The sequence below is a fragment of the Chaetodon trifascialis genome, chromosome 7 (assembly GCF_039877785.1).
Source record: "Chaetodon trifascialis isolate fChaTrf1 chromosome 7, fChaTrf1.hap1, whole genome shotgun sequence".
In the NCBI taxonomy this organism is placed as follows: domain Eukaryota; kingdom Metazoa; phylum Chordata; class Actinopteri; order Chaetodontiformes; family Chaetodontidae; genus Chaetodon; species Chaetodon trifascialis.
The window spans coordinates 19,966,130-19,991,066 of NC_092062.1; the positions used below are offsets into that span (position 1 = coordinate 19,966,130).

Consider the following 24,937-nt stretch of genomic DNA (forward strand, 5'->3'; position numbering starts at 1 on the left):
GTCTTTCTCAATATATTTGCTAATTCACTTCCCGTGTCATCTGTGCTGGAGCTGAAACTTCTGTTTTCTCTGGTTTAGAGATTAAGTTGTCATTTGAGACACAATATTTAATTTAAGGACTGTACCACAAATAAAGGGTTAAAAGTGGATGCCATTGCTTGTCCTCTGTCAGCTATAGGGTCTACTCCTCTTTCACTGCACTGCAGCTGGCATAAAAAACTCAACAAACTATGGAACTGTGTAAATGTTTGTGGTAAATGAAGTGGAAATTAGTGAAGATTCTAACGCCACCACTGTTTTGTGCTTTCACTGTGGGGAGTAACCTAATCTGCAGAGGTCATTCACTCCCTGTCAGACTCAAACTAGACTGTTCAGGCCTCATAAAGAAAATAAAAGAACTGGAGAGTGTCAGTTCTTGTATTAATATGACTGCCTGGGCTGTGCTCTCTTAAATGAGCTATGGATTACACACATTTCATTCACCTGCTGTGCACAAGGCCCGCCGCATCTGACAGTTGGTCAGTGGTAAATTGTGAAAGAAAAAAAAAAAACTCACCACAAGCAACAGCGGCTACACTGAGATCAAATCAGAGTTCCCTCTCCATTAAAGGCATATTCATTAGTTTCTTAATTATTAATGAGTTGTTTGTCTCTCAGACTCTTTCTAAGTGTGTAGTTAGTTTATCATGTATTTCAATACTGTAGTTTCTCTTATTTGTCAGACTAAACAAAACAAATGTTTCCTCCATCCTTTAAAACATATTATACGACCTTCAACTGCTTTGCATCCTAGTCTCCTGGAAATGATGTTAACATCTACCTGAATGTTACCTGCAAACTTACACAGGTGATTGTTCTCAATTCTATTATTTTTTCAACTACCTAACTTTTTTAATACTTCTTTGTGATGTTTTATGATCTCATCTGACTGAACATCACATGACTTTTCAAAGTGAGACAACTTGCCTGAACAGCAAACCTGTGAACTGTGTAAAAAGAAATTCCCCCAATGCTGATTTCCTCAAAAAGGAAAGGAATTTCCCTTAAATGATGGACTTGTAAAAAGCTAAATTTGAGACTAGCTTGACCCTCATTGGTGTATTTGAGGGAGTATAGAATAAAAAATGTCTTTACTGCATAACACTCAACTGTGGACTAATTTTTTTTAAATCCCTTGTTTTTTTTTATCTGCAGTGACACAAACTGTTGCTTCTGTACATTATAGCAACAGTTCTGTTCCAGTTACTGGAAGTGTTCTATGCAATTCTTTCTGTATTCATTTGTTCATAAAAAACATAACAGAAGTAACATGTTAAACGGAGGACAATCAACAGGAAACACACATCACACATTTCAACATATTTCTGCTGTAGCTGAATAAAGATCAGCTCACACTGTGAGCTCAACACTTTGTAAAACACTTCAGAGGGCTCCTGTGTGGTTATTGCCTGCATCTACTCGTACCCCAAACCCACCTCAAAAAAGATCCTGAACCGCTGTATGGTGTCAGGCAGACTGATGTTGGCCCCTTTGCATTGGGGCAAGTAGATTATTCATGCATTATGAGTCACATTGGTATCACATTTCAACTCTGCAGGTGATCCACAGCCTGCATCTCTGTCTGTGGAGGTGAACAATAAAGTGACTGCTCCGTGTCTCATCTAGTCCAGTGGGAAATGGAGTCAACCATGAACTTTCATCCTCTGGTCACTGACTTCAACAAGCTTTTTACTGTACAGTGAAATATGCAGGAGGAAAGCGGGTGAATCAGCACATGTCCTCAGCCCAGTCTGAGTGACGAATCCCAGGTTGCATACGTCAAGGTTTCTTAGTCTGATTCTATAAAGCTCAACGTCAATGGTGTATGCCAGGTTAGGCACACCTTGAGCACAATGTCTATGGTGGTGAATTAATATGCTGCTCATGATGTGATTTTTATCTAATTTAGGGAAATTAACAAGAATGTGCTGGCTATGGATCTGTGTTTTTGTAAGCAAATTAAACAATTTCAAATGTCACTTCAGCACTCTTATCAGCTCAGATGCTGACTCCACTTTTACTTACATTGTAAGCTTTCTGTAACTATCAAAGTTAGTTTTTATGAGATGAAGACTATTGTTTTTATATTATCATTCTACCCTCTGAGGTAAGTTCTACATATACTATATGTTCAATGCATCTGGCATGTAATGCTGTGATGGGACAGAGCACAATTGCATTTATAGCGTTGCACATTAAGAACAACATCTTAGCTGTTCTTCATTTGTTATTCAGCAGGAAATGGTCATGACACTTACATTCTTATCTGTGATTCTGAGAAACAGGAAACTCAGAAAGCACAATCATATATTTGCAATATGAATTATCATTTAATAATGATTTTAGAAAACACATATCAATCAAACAAACACAACTACATTAATTGCATAGTTATTTTTAGATGTGAACAATATTCTTCATATATGTGAATTATGGGAGACAGAAAAATAATGCTTATATCATATATACAGAATATAGTATATCAGTATTTCCTTTTACAATCTTCTTGACTCACATCAGCTAGACAATACTCAGAGGGACTGCAGCTGCTCCTCCAGTGAATTCAGCGTTACATATTGGCATATACTGCGTCATCCCAGTCAGTCTGTATAGGAAAAAAAGATGAACTCATTCTGTTCTTTCTTGCATGGAAATAATGAGTGAAAGAAGAAAATTCAACATACCTCCGTGTTGCTATAGACAGGGTCATTGGCATGCATGCCCGGGTAATGCACATCATCGTAGTTCTTCTCTTTTCTGAGGAAATGCAGAAAACAAACCCAAAAATGTTTTAAACCAAATGAACGACATAAACACACACAAGGCTATGCAGCATTAGCTTCCCTGTGTCATTTCACGTCATGAGGAAACTTTGATTTAAATTTAATTGAAAAACTGAAACCTTTTTGTTGCGCTGTACTGAGGGAGGTCCACATCCTTGTCTGCCCTCACGGTGCTTACGTGAGTTGCCAGTGCACCTCCAGATCTCCCCCTACTGGCAGAATAATGATTTTTAATTTAGGACCCTGACACTGCTCATCCACTGCAAGCCAACAACGCAGACTGCAACACCGAACACCATCAGACCCTATAAAACTTTGTAAGCTGACTTTCTGGTCCCATATCGGTCAAAATGATGTGGTATTACTAACATTAGACCCATTTCCACTGCACACGCATGATTTAAATGTGATTATTTCTTTCTGTCTGTTTACTTTTTTTTAATAACCCACTTAAAATATCTTACAGCACTCAGATTTGAATGCTATAGTCAAAAAACAACTATAGAAAGTACAAAATACTTGCCTATGGAAATATTTTCAATACCAACTTACCATTTTTTAACAACTCCCACTGCTATTAAAGGTATTAGCAAAATCACACCTGCTCCAATGGCGATGATCATATAAAGACTCTGAATTTTGCCTGTCCAAAAAGAAAACATGTGACATTTTTCTCAATTCATGCTAACAGTGTTCATGCATATGTCATTATACTGGAACTTTTAAACCCTTCCTTACTGTTAACAGGTAAGAAGAGCGTGAGGTTGGCATTGCCCTGAGTGTTGTTAGCCATACAGAGGACAAACTCATAAGATCCCAACTCTGCCTGCAGAGTCCCGATGGTAACAGCGCCATGTTTCTCTACCTTGGTGCTTGGCAGGACTTTGTCAGACAGCACAAAATGGACCACGCTGGGAGGCTTAGACTCAGCAATGCACACACACTTTACCAGATTTCCATTTGAGGAGCAAGAAGAAGTGGTCTTAACCTCAGGGGCATCTGTAACAACAATAAATGCAGTTATGAGTCCTTTTATTACATACATGTGTTTCAATAAAGATGATCTCCTTTATTTACATGTCTTAGATTATTTACTTACATAACACATTGAGCTGCACAGGGTGTGATTTTCCTCGTCCTACTGTGTTAACAGCAGTACAGTACAGGCCTCCTGTGTGGTGTCTGGAGACATTTGGCAGCATGAAGACTTTTCCCTTATCCAGCTGAGCACCGGTTTCATTATGCCACTCGTAGCTGCTGGCAGGAGGGTTAGCATCACTCGAGCATTTCAGCTGCACAGCTTCTCCCTCCTTTACATCTGACTCGTACTCAACCTTCACATTCACTGGGGCGTCTGCATGGAAACAATCCATAATGCCACAGTGGTCTTTACAGGCATATGTTCATGTTTTTACAAAGTAATGTCAAAGCTGAACTGATGTCACTGCACATAAAAAGCAAGATAACGACAGTATGCAGCCACGTTAGCAGCTCTGTGAGGCTGTACTTAGGCACTTAGGCTTCATGCTCTTTTTCCAATGCAGATGAACACACGATGACTGTAAATCGTCTGACTGTGACTAAACCTGATTGCCGAAGCTTCGAAAGCTACTGTGTTTGAATGTATACGTGTTGGTATAACAGCTTGTATTATCACCACTAGCAAAAACTTACATTTCACTTTGAGGACCTTGGATGCTTTGTGGTGCTGCCCTCCCTTGTATGTTACGGTGCATTGTAACGGCTTGTTGTGATCAGCGCTCGTAGGATGAAAGGTCAGAGTAGACGTTGCTTTCCACTGGCTTTCGTCAAGCTTCTGAGGTTGGAAACGTTCATCTCCAGAGCGACTCCAGGTGAAGACAGGAGGAGAGTCGGGACAGGAGTGAGATACAGAGCAGGACGCAGCCACAGTTTGACCAACCACTACCTCCTTTTCCACAGACAAACTGATGGGACTTAGTTGACCTGTAACAACGAGAAAAAGGTCATGATAGGCAATAGCAAAAATCATAAGGTTACTATGTTGAAAGTACCTACTCAGCTGTTCAAAGCAATGTTATTTTTGATAAATCAAAAACCTTCTGAACTTAAATATAGTTACTAAAACACAACACAGGACCTGACTTGCTGATGAATGTGGAGTAAAGATAAATGAAAGAAGGATGTTTCCTGTTTTATTCAGGTGCTATTGCTCTCGTGCCGTTGTTATGTGCTGTTCTTCATCTACCTCTTCAGTTGCTCACATTCAGTCCTGGTTAAAAATGTATGATAACACTAAAACACTAACTTCATTTTGGTACAGCAACTTAGCTTACTTTGTTTCCACAAAGGCATTTCCCTTGAATTAAACTCTAATCATAGTCAGAACTGAATTTCAAAGGTTTTCAGCCTGAAAGTATTTTAAATGCTAACTTTCACATTTAGGAATTCTTATAATGGGTGGCATGTGTCTGTCTAGAGAAATGAAACCGTTATGATCGAAGCTATTTAAAGGATTAGGCTTAGGGAGAACACCAGATACAGTTGCACAAATAAGGAACTGGAAACAGTTGTTGACAACAGTTGAAACTCAGGAGGTCTCTCAACTCTCAAAGTTAAAACAGCTGAAATGAACCATAAATGTTAACGCTGCTGTTCAGTTCAAATATGTCATATGTCATATATATAAATATGTCACATTTATCTTTTAAGGCACAAATGTACTGAACTGTAATGAAGCAGAAGAAGAAAAAACTGGTTGATATTGGTTGAAATATTACTTACTGATCATTGAAATGGAGACTTTGTTCTGTTTGTAAGAAAACTTATTATAGCCTTCGATTTCAATCCTGAAACAAAAAGGCCCCTGGTCACTTTGTTGCAAGGGATCGATCTTCAGGGAACAGCTTTTCTGTCTGACGTCTCCCAGCAGCTGTGTCCGATTCCGATACTGCTGCATCATTTTAGACTCAACTGGGTGATAAATGAGCTGATCTGTGTTGTCGATCCACATCCCAGTAAATCTAGTACCCTTCGTCCCTTCCTCTGGGTAGTTAAATGAGCAGGGGATTACCACACAGGACCCAGGGAGACCTTTAACTGAGGATGGCACCATAGCAGTCCAAGATGAATCTTCAGATTGAGAGACTGTAATCAAATGCAGAGGAAAATTCAAGAGAGAAGGCAGAGAAACACACAGCAAGAAGGAGGATCTATCTGCACAAAATAAATGAAATTCAACTAAAAATTAAATTCTTAGTCTGGACATAAAAGATAATAGCCCAACAAAAAGACAAAAAGCTGTGTGCTGCACTTACCTTTGAAACAAAAGCACACAAAAAGCAGAGTCCGCATACACAAATCCATCTCATCCGCTCAGGGTCAGACCCACAAGTAAAGTGACGATTATTTCCAGGGTTGCGCTGTGTCACTGTCATTTCCCCCTGGTGTGAAATGACTGTCAAGTTTCCATTCCACTTTTAATATTCCGTACATCGACTGTGGAGCACACAAAACGTGACTTTTTGCCTCATCAAACTTATATTGGGGGAATAAATTGTATTAATCATCATTAATCAGAATTTTTTTCTCTTTATTTTAACATGTCTTGTGCTCTGACCAATGCTGTATATTTTTACTGTCACAAGCATGTACACACAAAAAAGGGAAACATCTTTTATAACATTAACAGATTGTTTTAAATGTGATTTCTGTTCTGCATCCCTTGACTTTAACATAACATATGGCATCCTGCTGCTCTTGCTTCCTTCTTCGAGTTTTCATGAATTTGATTTATTTTTGTTATTACGACTTCTCCAATTTTATTTTTGGATGTCGGCATGTTGAGCACTTCATGAAATCTGGGTTCCTTGAGTTCATCGCCACCTCCCAACAACTCCGAGATACATTTGTTCATGTGGAGAGATTTAAAGAAAGACTCATTCACTCTCCCCCGTCTTTCATTTGACATTGTGGCCATGTAGCACTGTAGCCCCACTGACTTGTACTTTAAATACTGCTAATGGGCCATTTGTTAGTATGAACCCACTCAGAGTTCAATGGGAGTTACTTTAACTCATGATTATTTGTTATTGATAACATCTTTTCAGTCATTTGCTAATATATTCTAATTTATTATTTGCACGAGCTGTGTGTGAATTTGCTTGTTCTTGCAGCTGAACAAAGAAAGCAGGAAACAGCAGTGACCAAAACTCACACAAACACAAACACGTATACCTCAGCTGTGAGAATGACATCATTTCTTGCACTAAAAACAAATCAAGAGGCCCAAACAGCATCATCTGAATGGTTGAATGTATTTGCACAACAAGCTTGCTTCCATGTTAATCACAAAGTGTATTTGTTGTCATGTAAATTCACTGAAAAGTCCACAGAAGTTGCAAATGGTTCCTCTTTAGTATTTCTTTGGTCAACTGTTAAAGCAAATACATTTATCACCACCAGCTCTTATTTGAGAAGTTCAGTTAATGAGGAGAAAGCACACTCAATATATATTCAGCTCATTTTCTACAAACAAAATGCCATTTACTATACCTTACACTGTGTGTATCACCTGTTCCTTTGCTTACTTGAGGCGTATAGCTAATGAAGTCATGTGAGGAGGGGTCTCACATGTGATATCTGCTTTTGTTTTTAATATCTGAACACCAATGCAAACGATGGTTGCATTTCACGAACGAGACCTATCACAGCTTATATCTTCACTGAGGCCTCACTTCCTGTTTCCTGTTCACACCTGCATTCTTGTGGTGAGAGAGAAAATTGTCTTTGCAGAGAACCTCCATGAACGACGTCTCACGTTGCAGTGGCATCACAGGGGCTGTTTGGCGTCACCCCTTCAAACGTCACAGCTGAGACGACCCTCTTGCTGAGTTGTTGCGTTGATTTAATTGTCCACGGTGAATTCAGTCATTCATGGACCCTGATCTTCAACAAAAGCAGGGTTCAGCACTTCACCCCCGTTTGGATTAAAACCATCACTCTCTTGGGCAGCTAGGTCCACGTAGCGGATGCTGCGGATCAGATGGAGCTTTTTTAAAGATAAACTTTGCTTTCTTTTAACCCTCCAGAGATCCTCTTCGCACTGTGTCAAGAGATCCTCCAGCTTGACTTCGTCCTCTTTCTGGCTGCCCAAGGACAGTTTCCTGGGAGTTGGAGTAATTATGCTGGTGGATGCTGAGCTACCCATGACAGGAAATGTGCTTGAATATGAAGTTTGCAAATCTGCAAATTGAAAAACAGAAAAATGTACAAAATAAATACCTGTTAATAATTATACATTAACTGTGCACATAAACTGTAGAATTCACCAAATACCTTTCTTTTAACCTGGTTGCTCAAACAGGTCACAGTGGTGTCCCTCCTCGCTGCTGGTTGATCTGCTGAAGTAACTGCGCTGAATGAGAGGTGCATCCATTTTAAAGACAGTCCCATGGGACAGACCGAAGAGTTGACCCTGTCTGCCATCAAAGGAACAGTTAATGGTATCCCGCTCTGGATGAGATTACACACAGCAGTAACAATACAAGTTTGTTACTGCTGATTAATGGAGCTCACAATCAGTTGGTATTCAACAGACAGTTAATCAATCACCGGGAAATCCCTTCAATCACAAACACGCAATCAAAGAATTCACACATTTCATCGTGTTAAAAATGGAAATTGCATGTGTTTACTGTGAGATAAGGTCTGTCATCAGTTGACGAGCAAGCACAAATGTAAGCTATAGAGCTAAGCCATGCAGTGAGTGATTTATGAGTGATTAAAGGAATCTTATAATCAATCCTGAACTTCACTGAAGACCAATGCAGTGAGGATAAAAGAGGCTTAAAGTGGTTGTAGCTGCAGCGTTTTGAACAAGATGAAGCTGTGCCAGGGCAGCTTGAAATAAAGGCATGAATGATACGTTCCAAAAGTTGATAATAACGGTCTGATTTTTGCAAAGTTTCTCAGTTGAGAAAACAGGATCCAAACTTTGCCTTCAGAGGTCACAACATGCCAAGAATTCTACACACGTATGACCAAACTCTTGACCCTTTGCTCCAAAATGATTGCAAACATAACAAAATGATGCATCTGTTTATATAATACTTCAGCCAGTCTTTGTTTTTGAACCAAGAGCTGTCACTGCCGCTTTCATTTACATTTTGTGGACTCCTTGACTTCTCTACTACTGTAGCTCTGCCTTCTGTTAAGATGCAGAATAAATTGAAGGTAGAAGCGACTGCAAGCGGGTAAACAATAAAGTGCTGCCTGGAGATATAATGTTCAATCACCCAAAGCAGAGATCTGTTCTATTAATCAAAACTGACATATTGATCCTAATAGCCTCCAATTGATTTTAATGAGGAGGAGAAGAAGAAGAAGAAGTTGGTTATTGGTTGGTTATATGCCGTAGATGATACGGGATCAGATTGTGGAGAAGACGAATTCAGCATGCATCAGAGAGCGTTTACTACTGGAGGTACTGCTCACACTCACCAAAGTTTTGATGATAGCATGACAGAAATTGCAGTGACGGAGGCTAAAGCTACAGGTATGTGCAAGGAAGAAATAGATGATGCTGTGCAGACAGTTCACATGAAGGGACCGCAGCCGCATGGCAAGTTCAAAGTGCAAACCACACTCAGCTTCACAGAAAACACAAGGGAAGACATGTCACAGATGTGGTTTTGCTCAGCACACTGCTAACTTCAAATGATGTCCTGCAAAGGAGGTGTTCAGCAACATCTGCAAAAAGAAAGGACGTTTTGCAAAAGTCTGTCGAGGAGGCAAACACATAAGTGAGGTTTAGTCCCAGAAGTGACTATTTTAACTGTATGTAACAGGATCAGAAGGCCAGAATATTGAGCTAATGCTAGACACAGGCTCAAGAGTGCCCATTACCAGTATCAGTTGACACTGAGCTTTTCACTGATATCGCTCTTACGAAGCCAAAACGCCAGCTTAAGGACTATGGTGGAAACCCCATAGCTGTGAAAGGATGCTTACGGGCTAACGTAGCATTTGGTGGCCGCACTACTAACAGAGATATATACATTGTATACCAAGGGTCTGCAGTGCTAGACAGAGACTTATTCCGTGCACTGCAAATGCAACTGATAGATGGTCAGGTCACTCCAGCTCCCCATATCCAGTCTCACTCTGCAGTTGAAAGTGTAACAGTGGAGAAAGTAGGATGTGCAAAGGAATTCATCCACAAGGTTAAAGTACGCCCTGATGTAAAGCCGGTACAGGAGAAGCTGCGCAAATTGTCTTTCTCAGTCAGAGAAGCAGTCTCTAAGGAGTTAAAAAAAAATAGTAGAGCAGAGTGTTATAGAGCCTGTAGAGTCCTCTGAATGGATTTCACCCATAGTAGTCACCACAAAAAAAGACAGACCAGATCCACGTCTTTGTGTGGACCTCAGAGAGCCTAACAAGTCAGTGGTGGTCAGTGGCTTTCCACTACCTCACATGGAGGAAATATTCACTGAGCTGAGAGGAGCGACGCTGTTTTCTACATTACATCTCCAGAGCACTTATTCCCAAGTGCCACTACATGAGGACAGCCGCAGCTAAACTACCTTCATCACCCATGACAGACTATTTCGCTTCAAGCGGGTGCCATTCGGACTGGCCTACGGGCCAAGCTGTTTCCAGTGGATGATGTCATCCATACTCAAAGGTCGATAGGTGTCCAATGTCACCTTGATGATATAATCATCTCAGGTGCAACAGCAGAGGAACACGACGAAAGGCTGACAGCTCTGCTTCGGCGCACTGACGACGCCGGGCTCAAGCTAAACCTCGCGAGAGCGAATGGAGAAATCAAACGCTTCAGTCGCAGCCTGAGGGACAGTCTGCAAACCGCTTCGCTGGAAGGGAAGAAGGGATGGAAGAAGTTCACAAGGAATTTCCTACACATATACCGTGCGACGCTGCACTCCACGACTCAGCTCTCACCAGCTGAACTGTTGCATGGCCGACCCATACGCTCTAAACTTCATGTGGTTGGACGTCCACTTCCACATAGTGCACCACTGTCATCACAGCAGGTCGCCATCAGAGTAGGAGAAAAACAGAAAAAGAGTAAAGCATACACTGATCAGAAACGTGGTACCACCGACGTATCCTTCGCATGTGGGTCATACGTGCGGGTGAAGAAGCCTGGTTTTCTCCCTAAAACACAGTGCAAATTTTCCAGACCACTCAAAGTGATGTGAAAAAGGGGACAGTACAGCTACTTTTCTGTCAGATGGACGGTGCATCTTAAGTTGCACTTGCCTCTCTTCAGGAGAAGGAGAGTGACAATGACTGTTACCTCTGGACTTTAAAGCTACACCAGCTGTACCGGCTGTACCACAACCAACACAACACACACCACATGCCAGACCAGTCAGGCTCAGAAGAATGCCTGAGTGGACTAAAGACTTTGTTGTTAAATAATGTAATAATGTCTTGCATGAAAGAAGAAAAAAAAATCCCAAGGATTTTCTGTTCTAAATGAGTACAAAGCAGCAAGGAAATGTTAACTCTTATGTTCATTTTGCAGGAGTTGAATTCACTAAAACAGTGTTCTTTTATTTTTGCGTAAAATGCCTCCCAAGAGTAATTAACTACTGAGAAGTCACTCAGGTGAACATAAAAGTTAATTGAGTTTTCTAAAAACAGAATAAGGGTAATTTTATGTTGTTTATTATAAACACATACTGTATGAGTATTAAGGAAACAGTAAGAAAATTGTTTAATTTGAAGAGTTGAAATACACTGTATAGTTCGATACATGTTTGCTTATTAAGGGGGACATGTGATGTTTCAGCGTGACGACTAGGTGGTAGTGTGAGTACAGGTGTTGTAGAAATTGAGTAAACATGAGAGGACAGCGAGCGATTAGGAAAGCGAAGAAGAAATGCCCGCCTGTCTGCAACTATCGTGTAGCGGCTACACCGTTGGTTATTTTGAAATAAAGTGAAGACATACAGAGTTGTCTTATTCAGCGACACAACACCACCCCACCCGTGCACACTGCAAAAATTTGGTTTTTGCACACATAAATGCACAATTTCTGGGAAATTTGAGATGAATACTGAAAAAATAGATTAGTGGTTCTCAAAGTGAGGTCCAGGGACCAACAGAGGTCTCTGAAAGCCCAGGCCTATCAATAATCAATAAGTGGCCGGGGCCCCCCTAGTGGCTGAGGGCTCCAAGCAACTGCCTGTCTTGCCTGTCCGCAAGCCCCGCCTCTGAAAGCAGCCCATCACCCCCCTCTATAATTTCCACTGTCACTTATATGTTTTAATCTGTTCTGTTACGCCACTCCTTGTAGCCTATTCTGACTAATTTCACCTCTTGAACTTTCAAATTTAACCTTGTTTATAAAGAAAATCACAAATTTTATGACTTAGAGATGTCTCCAAAATAAAATGTGATGTCGCTGGTGACTGAAAGCCTGATTCTTCTGGAGAAATCTCTTTGTTTGTTGCAGTTTGTGTCATTGTGACCAAGCTGATAAAGATAAGTGACTGTTGTGGAAACTTTCACTTAAATATGGACAAGCAACAGTGATGTTCCATCACAGAATTCAGTTCATTCTCACACCCACCCTTCAATGACTTCAGCTGCTCTTTTATAGCCTTGAAGTGCCACCATCTGGCCGACATGACTGAATGAGCATTGAGAGACTGTTAACAGCTCATTGTCCAAAAAAAGGTTTTCCTGATACGAACTCCAGATTTTGCTCCAGTGAAGAGAAGCTGAACAAATGTAAATGTCAAATATCTAAAATATTATACAGACAACAACACACAACAAACTGAGCACAAGCCAAAATTTAATATAAAAAGAAAAACATTCCTGACACATCTGTAGCATGTAAAAAGTGTATTTTCGCCTCATGAACTAAAGTTGTGTGCTGACAAAGCAAATCAAGGTAAATGTGAAGGAACATAAGTAGCCACATCTGCACTGACTTCTAAATCAGATCATGGTACATGATGCTGCGTTTCAGGAAACTTGGCTGCTAAAGCATTTAGGTATTGGCGACAGAAGTTTCTGTTTTTTGTGATCTATTTTTTAAGATGTCGTTAAGGTAATGTCATTTCTCTTTTTTGCTTATTTTTTGGGGGTTTTCCTTGCCTTCACAGATTCAAACCTCCAGCAAATGATTTGCCCCTTGACCCAACTTCACTAAGAAATTGTACTTTTACAGTGAAACTTTAAAAACACATGCAGAATTTGAAGCTTTCCAACTTTGGTGTCCCCACAGCGTTAGCATGAAAACAGACACTGTGGCAGGCAGCCGCAGACAGCCGATGTCTTCTGGCCTCATTCAATTATCTAAAAGAAGGAAACACATTTGATCCAATTAGTTTGGAGTAGAGCCCAAGAAGGTCAAATATTTATCCATCAAAGACAATCAAATTTTTCTCAGGAGTAAGCGAAGAATTGCACCCCATTCACACTTAACATGTGATCTACATCTGGAAAAAGCGTCAGTGAACAAGATTGTTTTGGGACGTCTCCTTCCCCTTTGTGACCAAAAATAAATATACATGCAACTTTAAAGGTCCAGTTTGTAGAGACAGGTAGGTAGACAGCCATGCTTCTACAGTAGCCCAAAATGGACAAACAAAACACTGGCACTGCTTTTTGTGTGTTTTTTTAGAACCACCCTTCATTCTCCTACACGACTGGGAGAGGGGGTCAGTGGGCAGCAAGGGGTAATGTGTATATATATGAATTTTTTTTTTTGTGGTTTTCTTTCTACAAAACTGTGTTTTGTTTTTTGTCCTCTCACCTTCAGGTCGTCTCCTGATTAGACCATAGAAAAGGAGAACAGAAAATAAGATTTCAGAGAATAAGAATATTGTATGTAAATATGAACACAGATATCAAACACAGAAACAAAAATAAACTTGTCACGCCTGCGGAGATATCTGAACTAACTGTGCAGCCAGTGATGCATTGGTGTGTGAAAGTCCAGTGGAAACAGGACAGGACCAGTCACTGAATTATAATATCTATAAAACTGTTGTCTTTAATCAGAATGGCTGTCAGTAATTTCAGATATTTATTGTCATTTCAAAATGTAACCCTTAAAACCTCCCTTTACTCTCAGATTCCAGACATTTTTGTATCTTCTGCTCCCCAACTCCAAAAATCACAATTTTTTTCTTACCTGCGAGTGAGTCTGGAAAGCCGGTTCCACACACTAAATGTGACCAATGAATAAATACATACATGAATCACAATCTCACAAAGCTGAAAGAATTGAAAATGCATATCAGTGGAGCACTACAGGCTGAATTTGATCCAAAATATTGTTTATATTTACATGTTGTCTTGACTTTGGAGCTCTGCAATGCGGTTCCTTAACCAGACAAAACAAAAATGTTTTGTTTTTGTTTTTTTTTCTCCATTATAGAGCACAGAACAAACTTAAAAATGGGACACAATGAGAGGAAATACAGCCCCTCTTTGTTAATGTTCTTTGGAAAGTAAGTCTGCAATGAACTCACTTGTACTTGTTCACCATGAAAATGCAGAACGCTGTAAAGATCACAGCAGTACCAATCCCCACCACTGCAGGAATGATGATGTGGTTATAGTTTTCTACACCTAAAACAGACAGGATGTATATGAGAGCCATTCTTTTATATTGCATGAATATATCCGAACAAAAACTTCACAATAACAGCTATCCTTAAGTACAGAGTGAAAAGATCTCACGTTTGACGTAGAGCGTCAGAGTTGCGGAGGACGTCCTGTGTCCATGAAAAAGCGCTGTGCAGGTGATCTGACTGTGGTCATCCGTCTCCCCAGGAGTGAACGTCAGGATGGACTGTGCCTCCCAAAAGCCAAAATGAATTTCTCTCTGGATCTCACTGACATCACCTTTGATGCCCCCACTCCATTCAAATTTTGGCGGATGGGAGGGGCAGGTATGGACGACTGAACACATGAGCGTGTGGGGATGATCTTGAACGGCTTCCTTTGGGTTAATCAGTGTTGGTTTTGGGGGTTCAGCTTTAATTGAAAAAAGGCAGAGATAAAGTAAGAGGCAGTCGTAACATAGAAAGTTAACACTGATTTATGAAATTTTGGAAAAATCTGTCACATACGGAGCATTGTCAGCGTGACACAACTTTCAACAAAGGAGAACTTGTCAGCGGCGGATGTGTCAATCCCTGCTAATTCAATCCGGAAACAGAAGGGGCCGTTGTCATGATCTTTAAGTTCAGTGATTTCTAAGGTGCAGTTGTTCTGACCCAGATGTCCCAACAACCTTGTGCGACCTCGATAGTTTTCCAAAACCTGTGTGCTGTCCTCATAAAAGATGCGTTGATCTCGCCTGTCGATGCCAGAAAGATGCCAGATCCCTCTGAGCCTGGAGGACGGCAGCTTTTCTTTAGGATGACTGAATGAACAGGGGACCACGACACAGGATGAAACCAGGGCCTCAAGGTTTTTTATTACAGAGGCCTTCCATTCTTCACTGAACACAGGGCTGCTCAGAGCTGAAAGACAATCATGGCAGTGACAAAGAGAGAAATTACCCCTAGGAGTCTTTTCGTTGATTTTTTTTTTTTTTTTTTTGTTATGGTGTATGCAAGAATGAGACTGGAAACAAAGAGGTGACTCAGTTTTACCTGCCACGAGCAGACACAATATCATCATCTTTGTTTCTTTGTCCATAGTTCTCTGAGGTTTTGTTGGTGTTGCACACTGTGGGATGTTTAAATGAAACAACATAAGAACAGTTGTGAAAGTGGAAATTCTTCAAACAGCGTTAATCTTCACCTCCAAGAACCATCTATTTATCCAGCAGATACTGGCATTGTTAATGTCCACATACAGAATATACACATCTGAAACAACACATGATATGTTAGCCAGCAAAATTAGAAAAAAAATCCTGTCATACATGACTCGCTTCGATATGTTGTTGTTATACTATAATCATGTAAAATGTAGAGTTACCAGAATCTTACCAGATGAAGGAGCTGACAAAGATATGAAGTCAACTGGCCAAATTAGAAAAGAGTGTATTTTTGTGTCTCTGCACAGGTGAAATAAAACCACATTTACTAGAGTAGCAGTAAAGTTAATGGTGTCGAAACGTGGGAGTGGTCTCTGTGTGCCTGATGTGAGAGTTAGTACGGTGGCTGATAAAAGCTACAAAAGTCCAAAACATTTCATTTCATATTTAAAAAAAAAAAAAAAAGATGTACCACTCACTGATCAACTGTACTAATTTGAAATTAATGAATTAATTAATTTTTCCCCATGGTATTTCCAACTCAAAATACCTTGAATGACCAATCAGGAATCAAACTGTCATTATTTATTTCCATCTATATCACAAATATTAATATTCATGTTTTCATTTACAATATATGTATTTTAACTATTTGAAAGCAACAATATTCGTCATATGATTATGTGAATTTTCTGCACTCTCTTTTTTAAGTCCTTTGCTGAGAATTCAGTGACAGGAAGTATTAAAACATGAAAGGAATTTAATTAAGAGAACACAAGATTCAGGTTCTGTGATGATTTTATGGACTGTAGGCAAGGAAACCCCCACATTCTTCCTCTGCAATTTTACACTGAGAAACAATATTCTTAAAATTGTTGCACCTCTCCTCATGTTTACTTCAGAAAGCCTCTCTGGGATACTCTTTTTAGACCCAGTCATGTTACTCACCTGTTGCCAGTTCACCTAATTAACTGTGAGATGTTCCACCAGCTGTTTTCTGTTAGCATATTACAATTTGTCTTTCGTTGTCACTGACCCAACATTTTGAAAAGTGTTACTGGCATCAAATTCTAAGTGAGGACAACATTTTCAGAAAACAATGAAATTTGTCAGTTTCAGCATTTGATGTTGTCTTTGTGCTATTTTCAGTTAAATATGGTGTTTCAATGTTTTGCAAATCATCACAATCTGTTTCTTTTGCCTAATGTTTTACACAGCATCCCAGCTTTTTGGGAAATGGGGTCACTATCCACTATTAAACCAAAAAATCCAGAACTGCCCAGCAAAACTCTCACAATAAAATGTTCAAAACAAATGTACTGAGTGTTTAAAGTATCATTTATATTTATATTAGTTATTTCAGAATCTTACCTGATTTTGCGGCTGATCACAGCTGTTTGCGTCTGGAGTGTCTGGCTGGAGTTTAGCTCATTAAGACATGAACTGTTAACAGAGAGCACTGGAGGCAAAAGTAGACAAGTTCCTCTTTTACTTTGGTTTGGTTTTGGTTTTGGTTTTGGTTTTGTGTGTGGTGGTGGATGAGAGACCTGACTTCTCCCTTGGTTTATATGTGCTTTTCACTTTTCCCAAGGCTTTAGGTGTGGACTAACAATCTTTGAAAAAATCTTGTTTTTGTTTTATAATATGCAGAAAGTGTTGGCTGCTGTAACTGTGAACATGTGGTATTCATCATTCACAACTCAAAATTGGCATTTATTATTGAAGGACAATCCCAGCCCATCCTAAACCAGAGGGTCCTTTTGAACATTTAATGATGGACTTCATTAAACTTACTTCATATAGGGGTTACAAATTTTGCCTGGTCATTTATTACGTTTACATGCAGTCAAGTAACCCTTTCATAACCGGAATATCAGCAACAACCCGGTTGCGCATGGCCATGTAAACACCAGTAACGCTTAGGGTAAAAAACCGGAATATGCTCATATTCCGTTTTTTAAAAACCCAAATATGACCCCCGGGTTACTCCTTTTCTAACCCGAATATTTGGTCATAACGGAAAATCCCCATCGAACGGAACATTAATTTGTGTTCTGCGCATGTTCTATTCACAAGGAATCTTTGTCTTTTGAGTGCAGGCGGCATGGATATGGATTAGGGGTGGGCAAAAATATTGATATGGCAATATATCGTGATACTTTGTCTTCCATTTCAATATCGATATTCAAAATTTGAATATCGATATTTTTTCAATTAATAAATCATATTTTAAACGGGTTGTAAGTCCAGTACGACTGTACTCTGTACTGCTACCTCACTGCAATGCACTCTTCTTCTTCTACTCTTTTTTTCCCCTGGCGGTTGCAGTGAGGAAGTGGAGCCAGAAAAAAACAAGCAAGCATGGCTGGTAACGTTAAACTAGAGACACCCTTGAACTTTAAGGCAGATGTTTGGAGGTACTTTGGATTCCAAAGGAAAGGAGAAACCCACAGTGAGCTGGACAAAGAGTATGCTCTTTGCAAACACTGTTTCGCTCCCATCAGATATTCGGGTAACACAACAAACTTGCAAACTCATTTAGCATGACACCACCCCGACATATTAGCTCAGCTCATGTTGTTCATGCAAATATGTTGTAACTTGGACTTGTATAGTTACAATAAAATGGATAATGTGAATTATATTGGTTTGTCCAATGAATTATCACTATCATATGATGTACATACAACTCGGATTTTAAGATGCAAAATGCCTTTTTCATTTTTCAGTGAACTATGTAGAATATCGCAATATATCGCAAAATTTGGATATCACAATATCATATCATATCGTGACTCAAGAATCCTGATGCGTATTGTATTGTGAGGTCTTTGGCAATACCCACCCCTAATATGGATGGCACAGCTCCGGCTCCATTTCCTATTTCTTCACGTTCTCGCCTTCATTAATGAGGAAAGTGAGACAGAATAGTGTCAAGTACTGGTGGTGGGTCAGTACCAGCACCAAGGCGCAAACGAAGGCGACTGCTACCGGCCCCAGGCTGTTCATTATCCGCTGTGCTGCTGTTGTTGTTGTTGTTTCTGGATACAGGAAGAAGAAGCTGAAATGACGCGCATTGTGTCATGACATTCTCCGTGCATCGACACGTTGTCTGTGCATCACTGTTTTGATCGGGATATCCCAATTGATTATCCCTGATTGCTCACGCATGTAAACAGCTTATTCCGAATGTTTCAGAAACCGGAATATTGACCATAACCCGAATATTGTCTGCATGTAAATGTGTGATTGTTGACATGTTTTCAAAATGGATAGAGTGTTTCCCATGTAAACACGCCACAGTTGTCTCAGTTGCAAAAGCATTGTTGAGAGAAGTAATCCCAAGATGGGGACTTCCATCCAACTTAACTAGTGACAATGGATCTCATTTTGTTAACAATGTAATTCAGAGCCTTTCAGATAGCCTCCGAATAAATCTGAAAACCCATTGTGCCTACTACCCAGCTAGTAGAGAGACAGTGGAAAGGGCTAACCAGACTTTGAAAATAAACCTGACAAAGTTAATGACAGAAACTAATCTTTCATGGCTTAAAGTTTTACTGCTTGCATTCATGTTCATGAGAGACCACCAACATAAGACAACTGGACTCTCTCTTTATGAGATACTTACTTGCCGTCCTATGTGAATGGCCAACACCCCTTTTTCGCAAAATAGATTAACACTGACAAGAATGGATGATGACATGTTAAGATACTGTTGTGCACTTAACCATGTCTTGAAGCTTATCTTTCCTAAGATGAAAGCTGCCCCTCCTGAGCCTACAGCGGTACAGCTCCATAACATCCAACCTGAAGCCTGGGTGCTGGTGAAGGATCTCAGAAGAAAACACTGGCATCAAGCCCGGTGGATAGGACCATATCAGGTGCTGCTGACCACTCCAACTACTGTCCAGATAGCTGAGAGAGACACGTGGATTTACGCATCCCAGTGCAAACCTTTCCCCAGTGATGCATTGGATAGAAAAGAAACAACCCAATCGGCAGGAAGCTGAAAGGGGTTCTTGGTGGAAAATCCTGATTGCAGTTTTCATAATGTGGTTGATCATCACAACTAGCATAGTCCAACTGTGGTTTCCAGCTGAGCAGCAAGATGATAGCTGTTCTTCAAACCAACTGAATTTCAGAGAGGATGGCGATGGACTTTTATCATCGAGGGCGCAAGAAGACACAGAGGGGAGAAGTGGCATTGGCATGCCACCAACGCAGGGTCAGGAGACCCCAGAAGAAGATGACATCAAAACAGCCAGAATAAAGTGACAATGAACTGTTACCTCTGGACTTTGAAGCTACACCAGCTGTACCGGCTGTACCACAACCAACACAACACACACCACATGCCAGACCAGTCAGGCTCAGAAGAATGCCTGAGTGGACTAAAGACTTTGTTGTTAAATAATGTCATAATGTCTTGCATGAAAGAAGAAAGGAAAATCCCAAGGATATTCTGTTCTAAATGAGTACAAAGCAGCAAGGAAATGTTAACTCTTATGTTCATTTTGCAGGAGTTGAATTCACTAAAACAGTGTTCTTTTATTTTTGTGTAAAATGCCTCCCAAGAGTAATTAACTACTGAGAAGTCACTCAGGTGAACATAAAAGTTAATTGAGTTTTCTAAAAACAGAATAAGGGTAATTTTATGTTGTTTATTATAAACACATACTGTATGAGTATTAAGGAAACAGTAAGAAAATTGTTTAATTTGAAGAGTTGAAATACACTATATAGTTCGATACATGTTTGCTTATTAAGGGGGACGTGATGTTTCAATGTTTCAGTGTGAACACTAGGTGGTAGTGTGAGTACAGGTGTTGTAGAAAATGAGTAAACACGGGAGGACAGCGAGCAATTAGGAAAGCGAAGAAGAAATGCCCGCCTGTCTGCAACCATCGTGTAGCGGCTACGCCATTTGATTTTTTTAAAATAAAGTGAAGACATACAGAGTTGTCTTATTCAGCAACACAACACCACCCCACCCATGCACGCTGCAAAATTTTTTTTTTTTGCACATATAAATGCGCAATTTCTGGGAAATTTCAGATGAATACTGAAAAAATAGATTAGTGGTTCTCAAAGTGAGGTCCAGGGACCAACAGAGGTCTCTGAAAGCCCAGGCCTATCAGTAATCGTTGTAAATAAGTGGCCGGGGCCCCCCTAGTGGCCGAGGGCTCCAAGCAACTGCCTGCCTTGCCTGTCCGCAAGCCCCGCCCCTGAAAGCAGCCCATCACCCCCCTCTATAATTTCCACTGTCACTTATATGTTTTAATCTGTTCTGTTACGCCACTCCTTGTAGCCTATTCTGACTAATCTCACCTCTTGAACTTTCAAATTTAACCTTGTTTATGAAGAAAATCACTAATTTTATGACTTAGAGATGTCTCCGAAATAAAATGTGATGTCGCTGGTGACTGAAAGTGTGATTTTTCTGGAGAAATCTCTTTGTTTGTTGCAGTTTGTGTCATTGTGACCAAGCTGACAAAGATAAGTGACTGTTGTGGAAACTTTCACTTAAAGATGGACAAGCAACAGTGATGTTCCATCACAGAATTCAGTTCATTCTCACACCCACCCTTCAATGACTTCAGCTGCTCTTTTATAGCCTTGAAGTGCCACCATCTGGCCGACATGAGCACTGAGAAACTGTTAACAGCTCATCATCCAAAAAAAGGTTTTTCTGACACGAACTCCAGATTTTGCTCCAGTGAAAAGAAGCTGAACAAAAAGCAAATGTCAAATATCTAAAATATTATACAGACAACAACACACAACAAACTGAGCACAAGCCAAAATTTTATATAAAAAGAAAAACATTCCTGACACATCTGTAGCATGTAAAAAGTGTATTTTCGCCTCATGAACTAAAGTTGTGTGCTGACAAAGCAAATCAAGGTAAATGTGAAGGAACATAAGCAGCCACATCTGCACTGACTTCTAAATCAGATCATGGTACATGATGCTGCGTTTCAGGAAACTTGGCTGCTAAAGCATTTAGGTATTGGCGACAGAAGTTTCTGTTTTTTGTGATCTATTTTTTAAGATGTCGTTAAGGTAAAGTCATTTCTCTTTTTTGCTTATTTTTTGGGGGTTTTCCTTGCCTTCACAGATTCAAACCTCCAGCAAATGATTTGCCCCTTGACCCAACTTCACTAAGAAATTGTACTTTTACAGTGAAACTTTAAAAGCACACGCAGAATTTGAAGCTTTCCAACTTTGGTGTCCCCACAGCGTTAGCATGAAAACAGACACTGTGGCAGGCAGCCGCAGACAGTCGATGTCTTCTGGCCTCATTCAATTATCTAAAAGAAGGAAACACATTTGATCCAATTAGTTTGGAGTAGAGCCCAAGAAGGTCAAATATTTATCCATCAAAGACAATCAAATTTTTCTCAGGAGTAAGCGAAGAATTGCACCCCATTCACACTTAACATGTGATCTACATCTGGAAAAAGCGTCAGTGAACAAGATTGTTTTGGGACGTCTCCTTCCCCTTTGTGACCAAAAATAAATATACATGCAACTTTAAAGGTCCAGTTTGTAGAGACAGGTAGGTAGACAGCCATGCTTCTACAGTAGCCCAAAATGGACAAACAAAACACTGGCACTGCTTTTTGTGTGTTTTTTTAGAACCACCCTTCATTCTCCTACACGACTGGGAGAGGGGGTCAGTGGGCAGCAAGGGGTAATGTGTATATATATGAATTTTTTTTTTTGTGGTTTTCTTTCTACAAAACTGTGTTTTGTTTTTTGTCCTCTCACCTTCAGGTCGTCTCCTGATTAGACCATAGAAAAGGAGAACAGAAAATAAGATTTCAGAGAATAAGAATATTGTATGTAAATATGAACACAGATATCAAACACAGAAACAAAAATAAACTTGTCACGCCTGCGGAGATATCTGAACTAACTGTGCAGCCAGTGATGCATTGGTGTGTGAAAGTCCAGTGGAAACAGGACAGGACCAGTCACTGAATTATAATATCTATAAAACTGTTGTCTTTAATCAGAATGGCTGTCAGTAATTTCAGATATTTATTGTCATTTCAAAATGTAACCCTTAAAACCTCCCTTTACTCTCAGATTCCAGACATTTTTGTATCTTCTGCTCCCCAACTCCAAAAATCACAATTTTTTTCTTACCTGCGAGTGAGTCTGGAAAGCCGGTTCCACACACTAAATGTGACCAATGAATAAATACATACATGAATCACAATCTCACAAAGCTGAAAGAATTGAAAATGCATATCAGTGGAGCACTACAGGCTGAATTTGATCCAAAATATTGTTTATATTTACATGTTGTCTTGACTTTGGAGCTCTGCAATGCGGTTCCTTAACCAGACAAAACAAAAATGTATTTTTTTTATATTTTTTTCCATTAAAGAGCACAGAACAAACTTAAAAATGAGACACAATGAGAGGAAATACAGCCCCTCTTTGTTATGTTCTTTGGAAAGTAAGTCTGCAATGAACTCACTTGTACTTGTTCACCATGAAAATGCAGAACGCTGTAAAGATCATAGCAGTACCAATCCCCACCACTGCAGGAATGATGATGTGGTTATAGTTTTCTACACCTAAAACAGACAGGATGTATATGAGAGCCATTCTTCTTTTATATTGCATGAATATATCCGAACAAAAACTTCACAATAACAGCTATCCTTAAGTACAGAGTGAAAAGATCTCACGTTTGACGTAGAGCGTCAGAGTTGCGGAGGACGTCCTGTGTCCATGAAAAAGCGCTGTGCAGGTGATCTGACTGTGGTCATCCGTCTCCCCAGGAGTGAACGTCAGGATGGACTGTGCCTCCCAAAAGCCAAAATGAATTTCTCTCTGGATCTCACTGACATCACCTTTGATGCCCCCACTCCATTCAAATTTTGGCGGATGGGAGGGGCAGGTATGGACGACTGAACACATGAGCGTGTGGGGATGATCTTGAACGGCTTCCTTTGGGTTAATCAGTGTTGGTTTTGGGGGTTCAGCTTTAATTGAAAAAAGGCAGATAAATTAAGAGGCAGTCGTAACATAGAAAGTTAACACTGATTTATGAAATTTTGGAAAAATCTGTCACATACGGAGCGTTGTCAGCGTGACACAACTTTCAACAAAGGAGAACTTGTCAGCGGCGGATGTGTCAATCCCTGCTAATTCAATCCGGAAACAGAAGGGGCCGTTGTCATGATCTTTAAGTTCAGTGATTTCTAAGGTGCAGTTGTTCTGGCCCAGATGTCCCAACAACCTTGTGCGACCTCGAAAGTTTTCCAAAATCTGTGTGCTGTCCTCATAAAAGATGCGTTGATCTCGCCTGTCGATGCCAGAAAGATGCCAGATCCCTCTGAGCCTGGAGGACGGCAGCTTTTCTTTAGGATGACTGAATGAACAGGGGACCACGACACAGGATGAAACCAGGGCCTCAAGGTTTTTTATTACAGAGGCCTTCCATTCTTCACTGAACACAGGGCTGCTCAGAGCTGAAAGACAATCATGGAAGTGACAAAGAAAGAAATTACCTCTAGGAGTCTTTTCGTTGATTTTTTTAATTTTTTTTTTTTGTTATGGTGTATGCAAGAATGAGACTGGAAACAAAGAGGTGACTCAGTTTTACCTGCCACGAGCAGACACAATATCATCATCTTTGTTTCTTTGTCCATAGTTCTCTGAGGTTTTGTTGGTGTTGCACACTGTGGGATGTTTAAATGAAACAACATAAGAACAGTTGTGAAAGTGGAAATTCTTCAAACAGCGTTAATCTTCACCTCCAAGAACCATCTATTTATCCAGCAGATACTGGCATTGTTAATGTCCACATACAGAATATACACATCTGAAACAACACATGATATGTTAGCCAGCAAAATTAGAAAAAAAATCCTGTCATACATGACTCGCCTCGATATGTTGTTGTTATACTATAATCATGTAAAATGTAGAGTTACCAGAATCTTACCAGATGAAGGAGCTGACAAAGATATGAAGTCAACTGGCCAAATTAGAAAAGAGTGTATTTTTGTGTCTCTGCACAGGTGAAATAAAACCAAATTTACTAGAGTAGCAGTAAAGTTAATGGTGTCGAAACGTGGGAGTGGTCTCTGTGTGCCTGATGTGAGAGTTAGTACGGTGGCTGATAAAAGCTACAAAAGTCCAAAACATTTCATTTCATATTTAAAAAAAAAAAAAAGATGTACCACTCACTGATCAACTGTACTAATTTGAAATTAATGAATTAATTAATTTTTCCCCATGGTATTTCCAACTCAAAATACCTTGAATGACCAATCAGGAATCAAACTGTCATTATTTATTTCCATCTATATCACAAATATTAATATTCATGTTTTCATTTACAATATATGTATTT

At 39.9% G+C, this 24,937-nt stretch overlaps 1 protein-coding gene across 1 annotated transcript; it reads right to left on the bottom strand.

Moving 5' to 3' along the window:
• Nucleotides 1–2,352: 2,352 nt before the first annotated feature.
• LOC139334172 (uncharacterized) lies at nucleotides 2,353–24,230 on the bottom strand. Its single transcript, XM_070966933.1, is given in 23 exon segments — nucleotides 2,353–2,644; nucleotides 2,724–2,796; nucleotides 2,942–3,034; nucleotides 3,375–3,465; nucleotides 3,561–3,821; nucleotides 3,922–4,176; nucleotides 4,497–4,787; nucleotides 5,586–5,948; nucleotides 6,119–6,175; nucleotides 11,626–11,726; nucleotides 13,948–14,010; nucleotides 14,134–14,169; nucleotides 14,318–14,417; nucleotides 14,529–14,825; nucleotides 14,921–15,316; nucleotides 15,449–15,524; nucleotides 17,425–17,476; nucleotides 22,714–22,746; nucleotides 22,870–22,905; nucleotides 23,051–23,150; nucleotides 23,265–23,561; nucleotides 23,655–24,050; nucleotides 24,185–24,230. Coding segments are annotated over 23 exon segments (3,549 nt in total). The 3' UTR covers nucleotides 2,353–2,608.
• Between the last annotated feature and the right edge of the window lie 707 nt (nucleotides 24,231–24,937).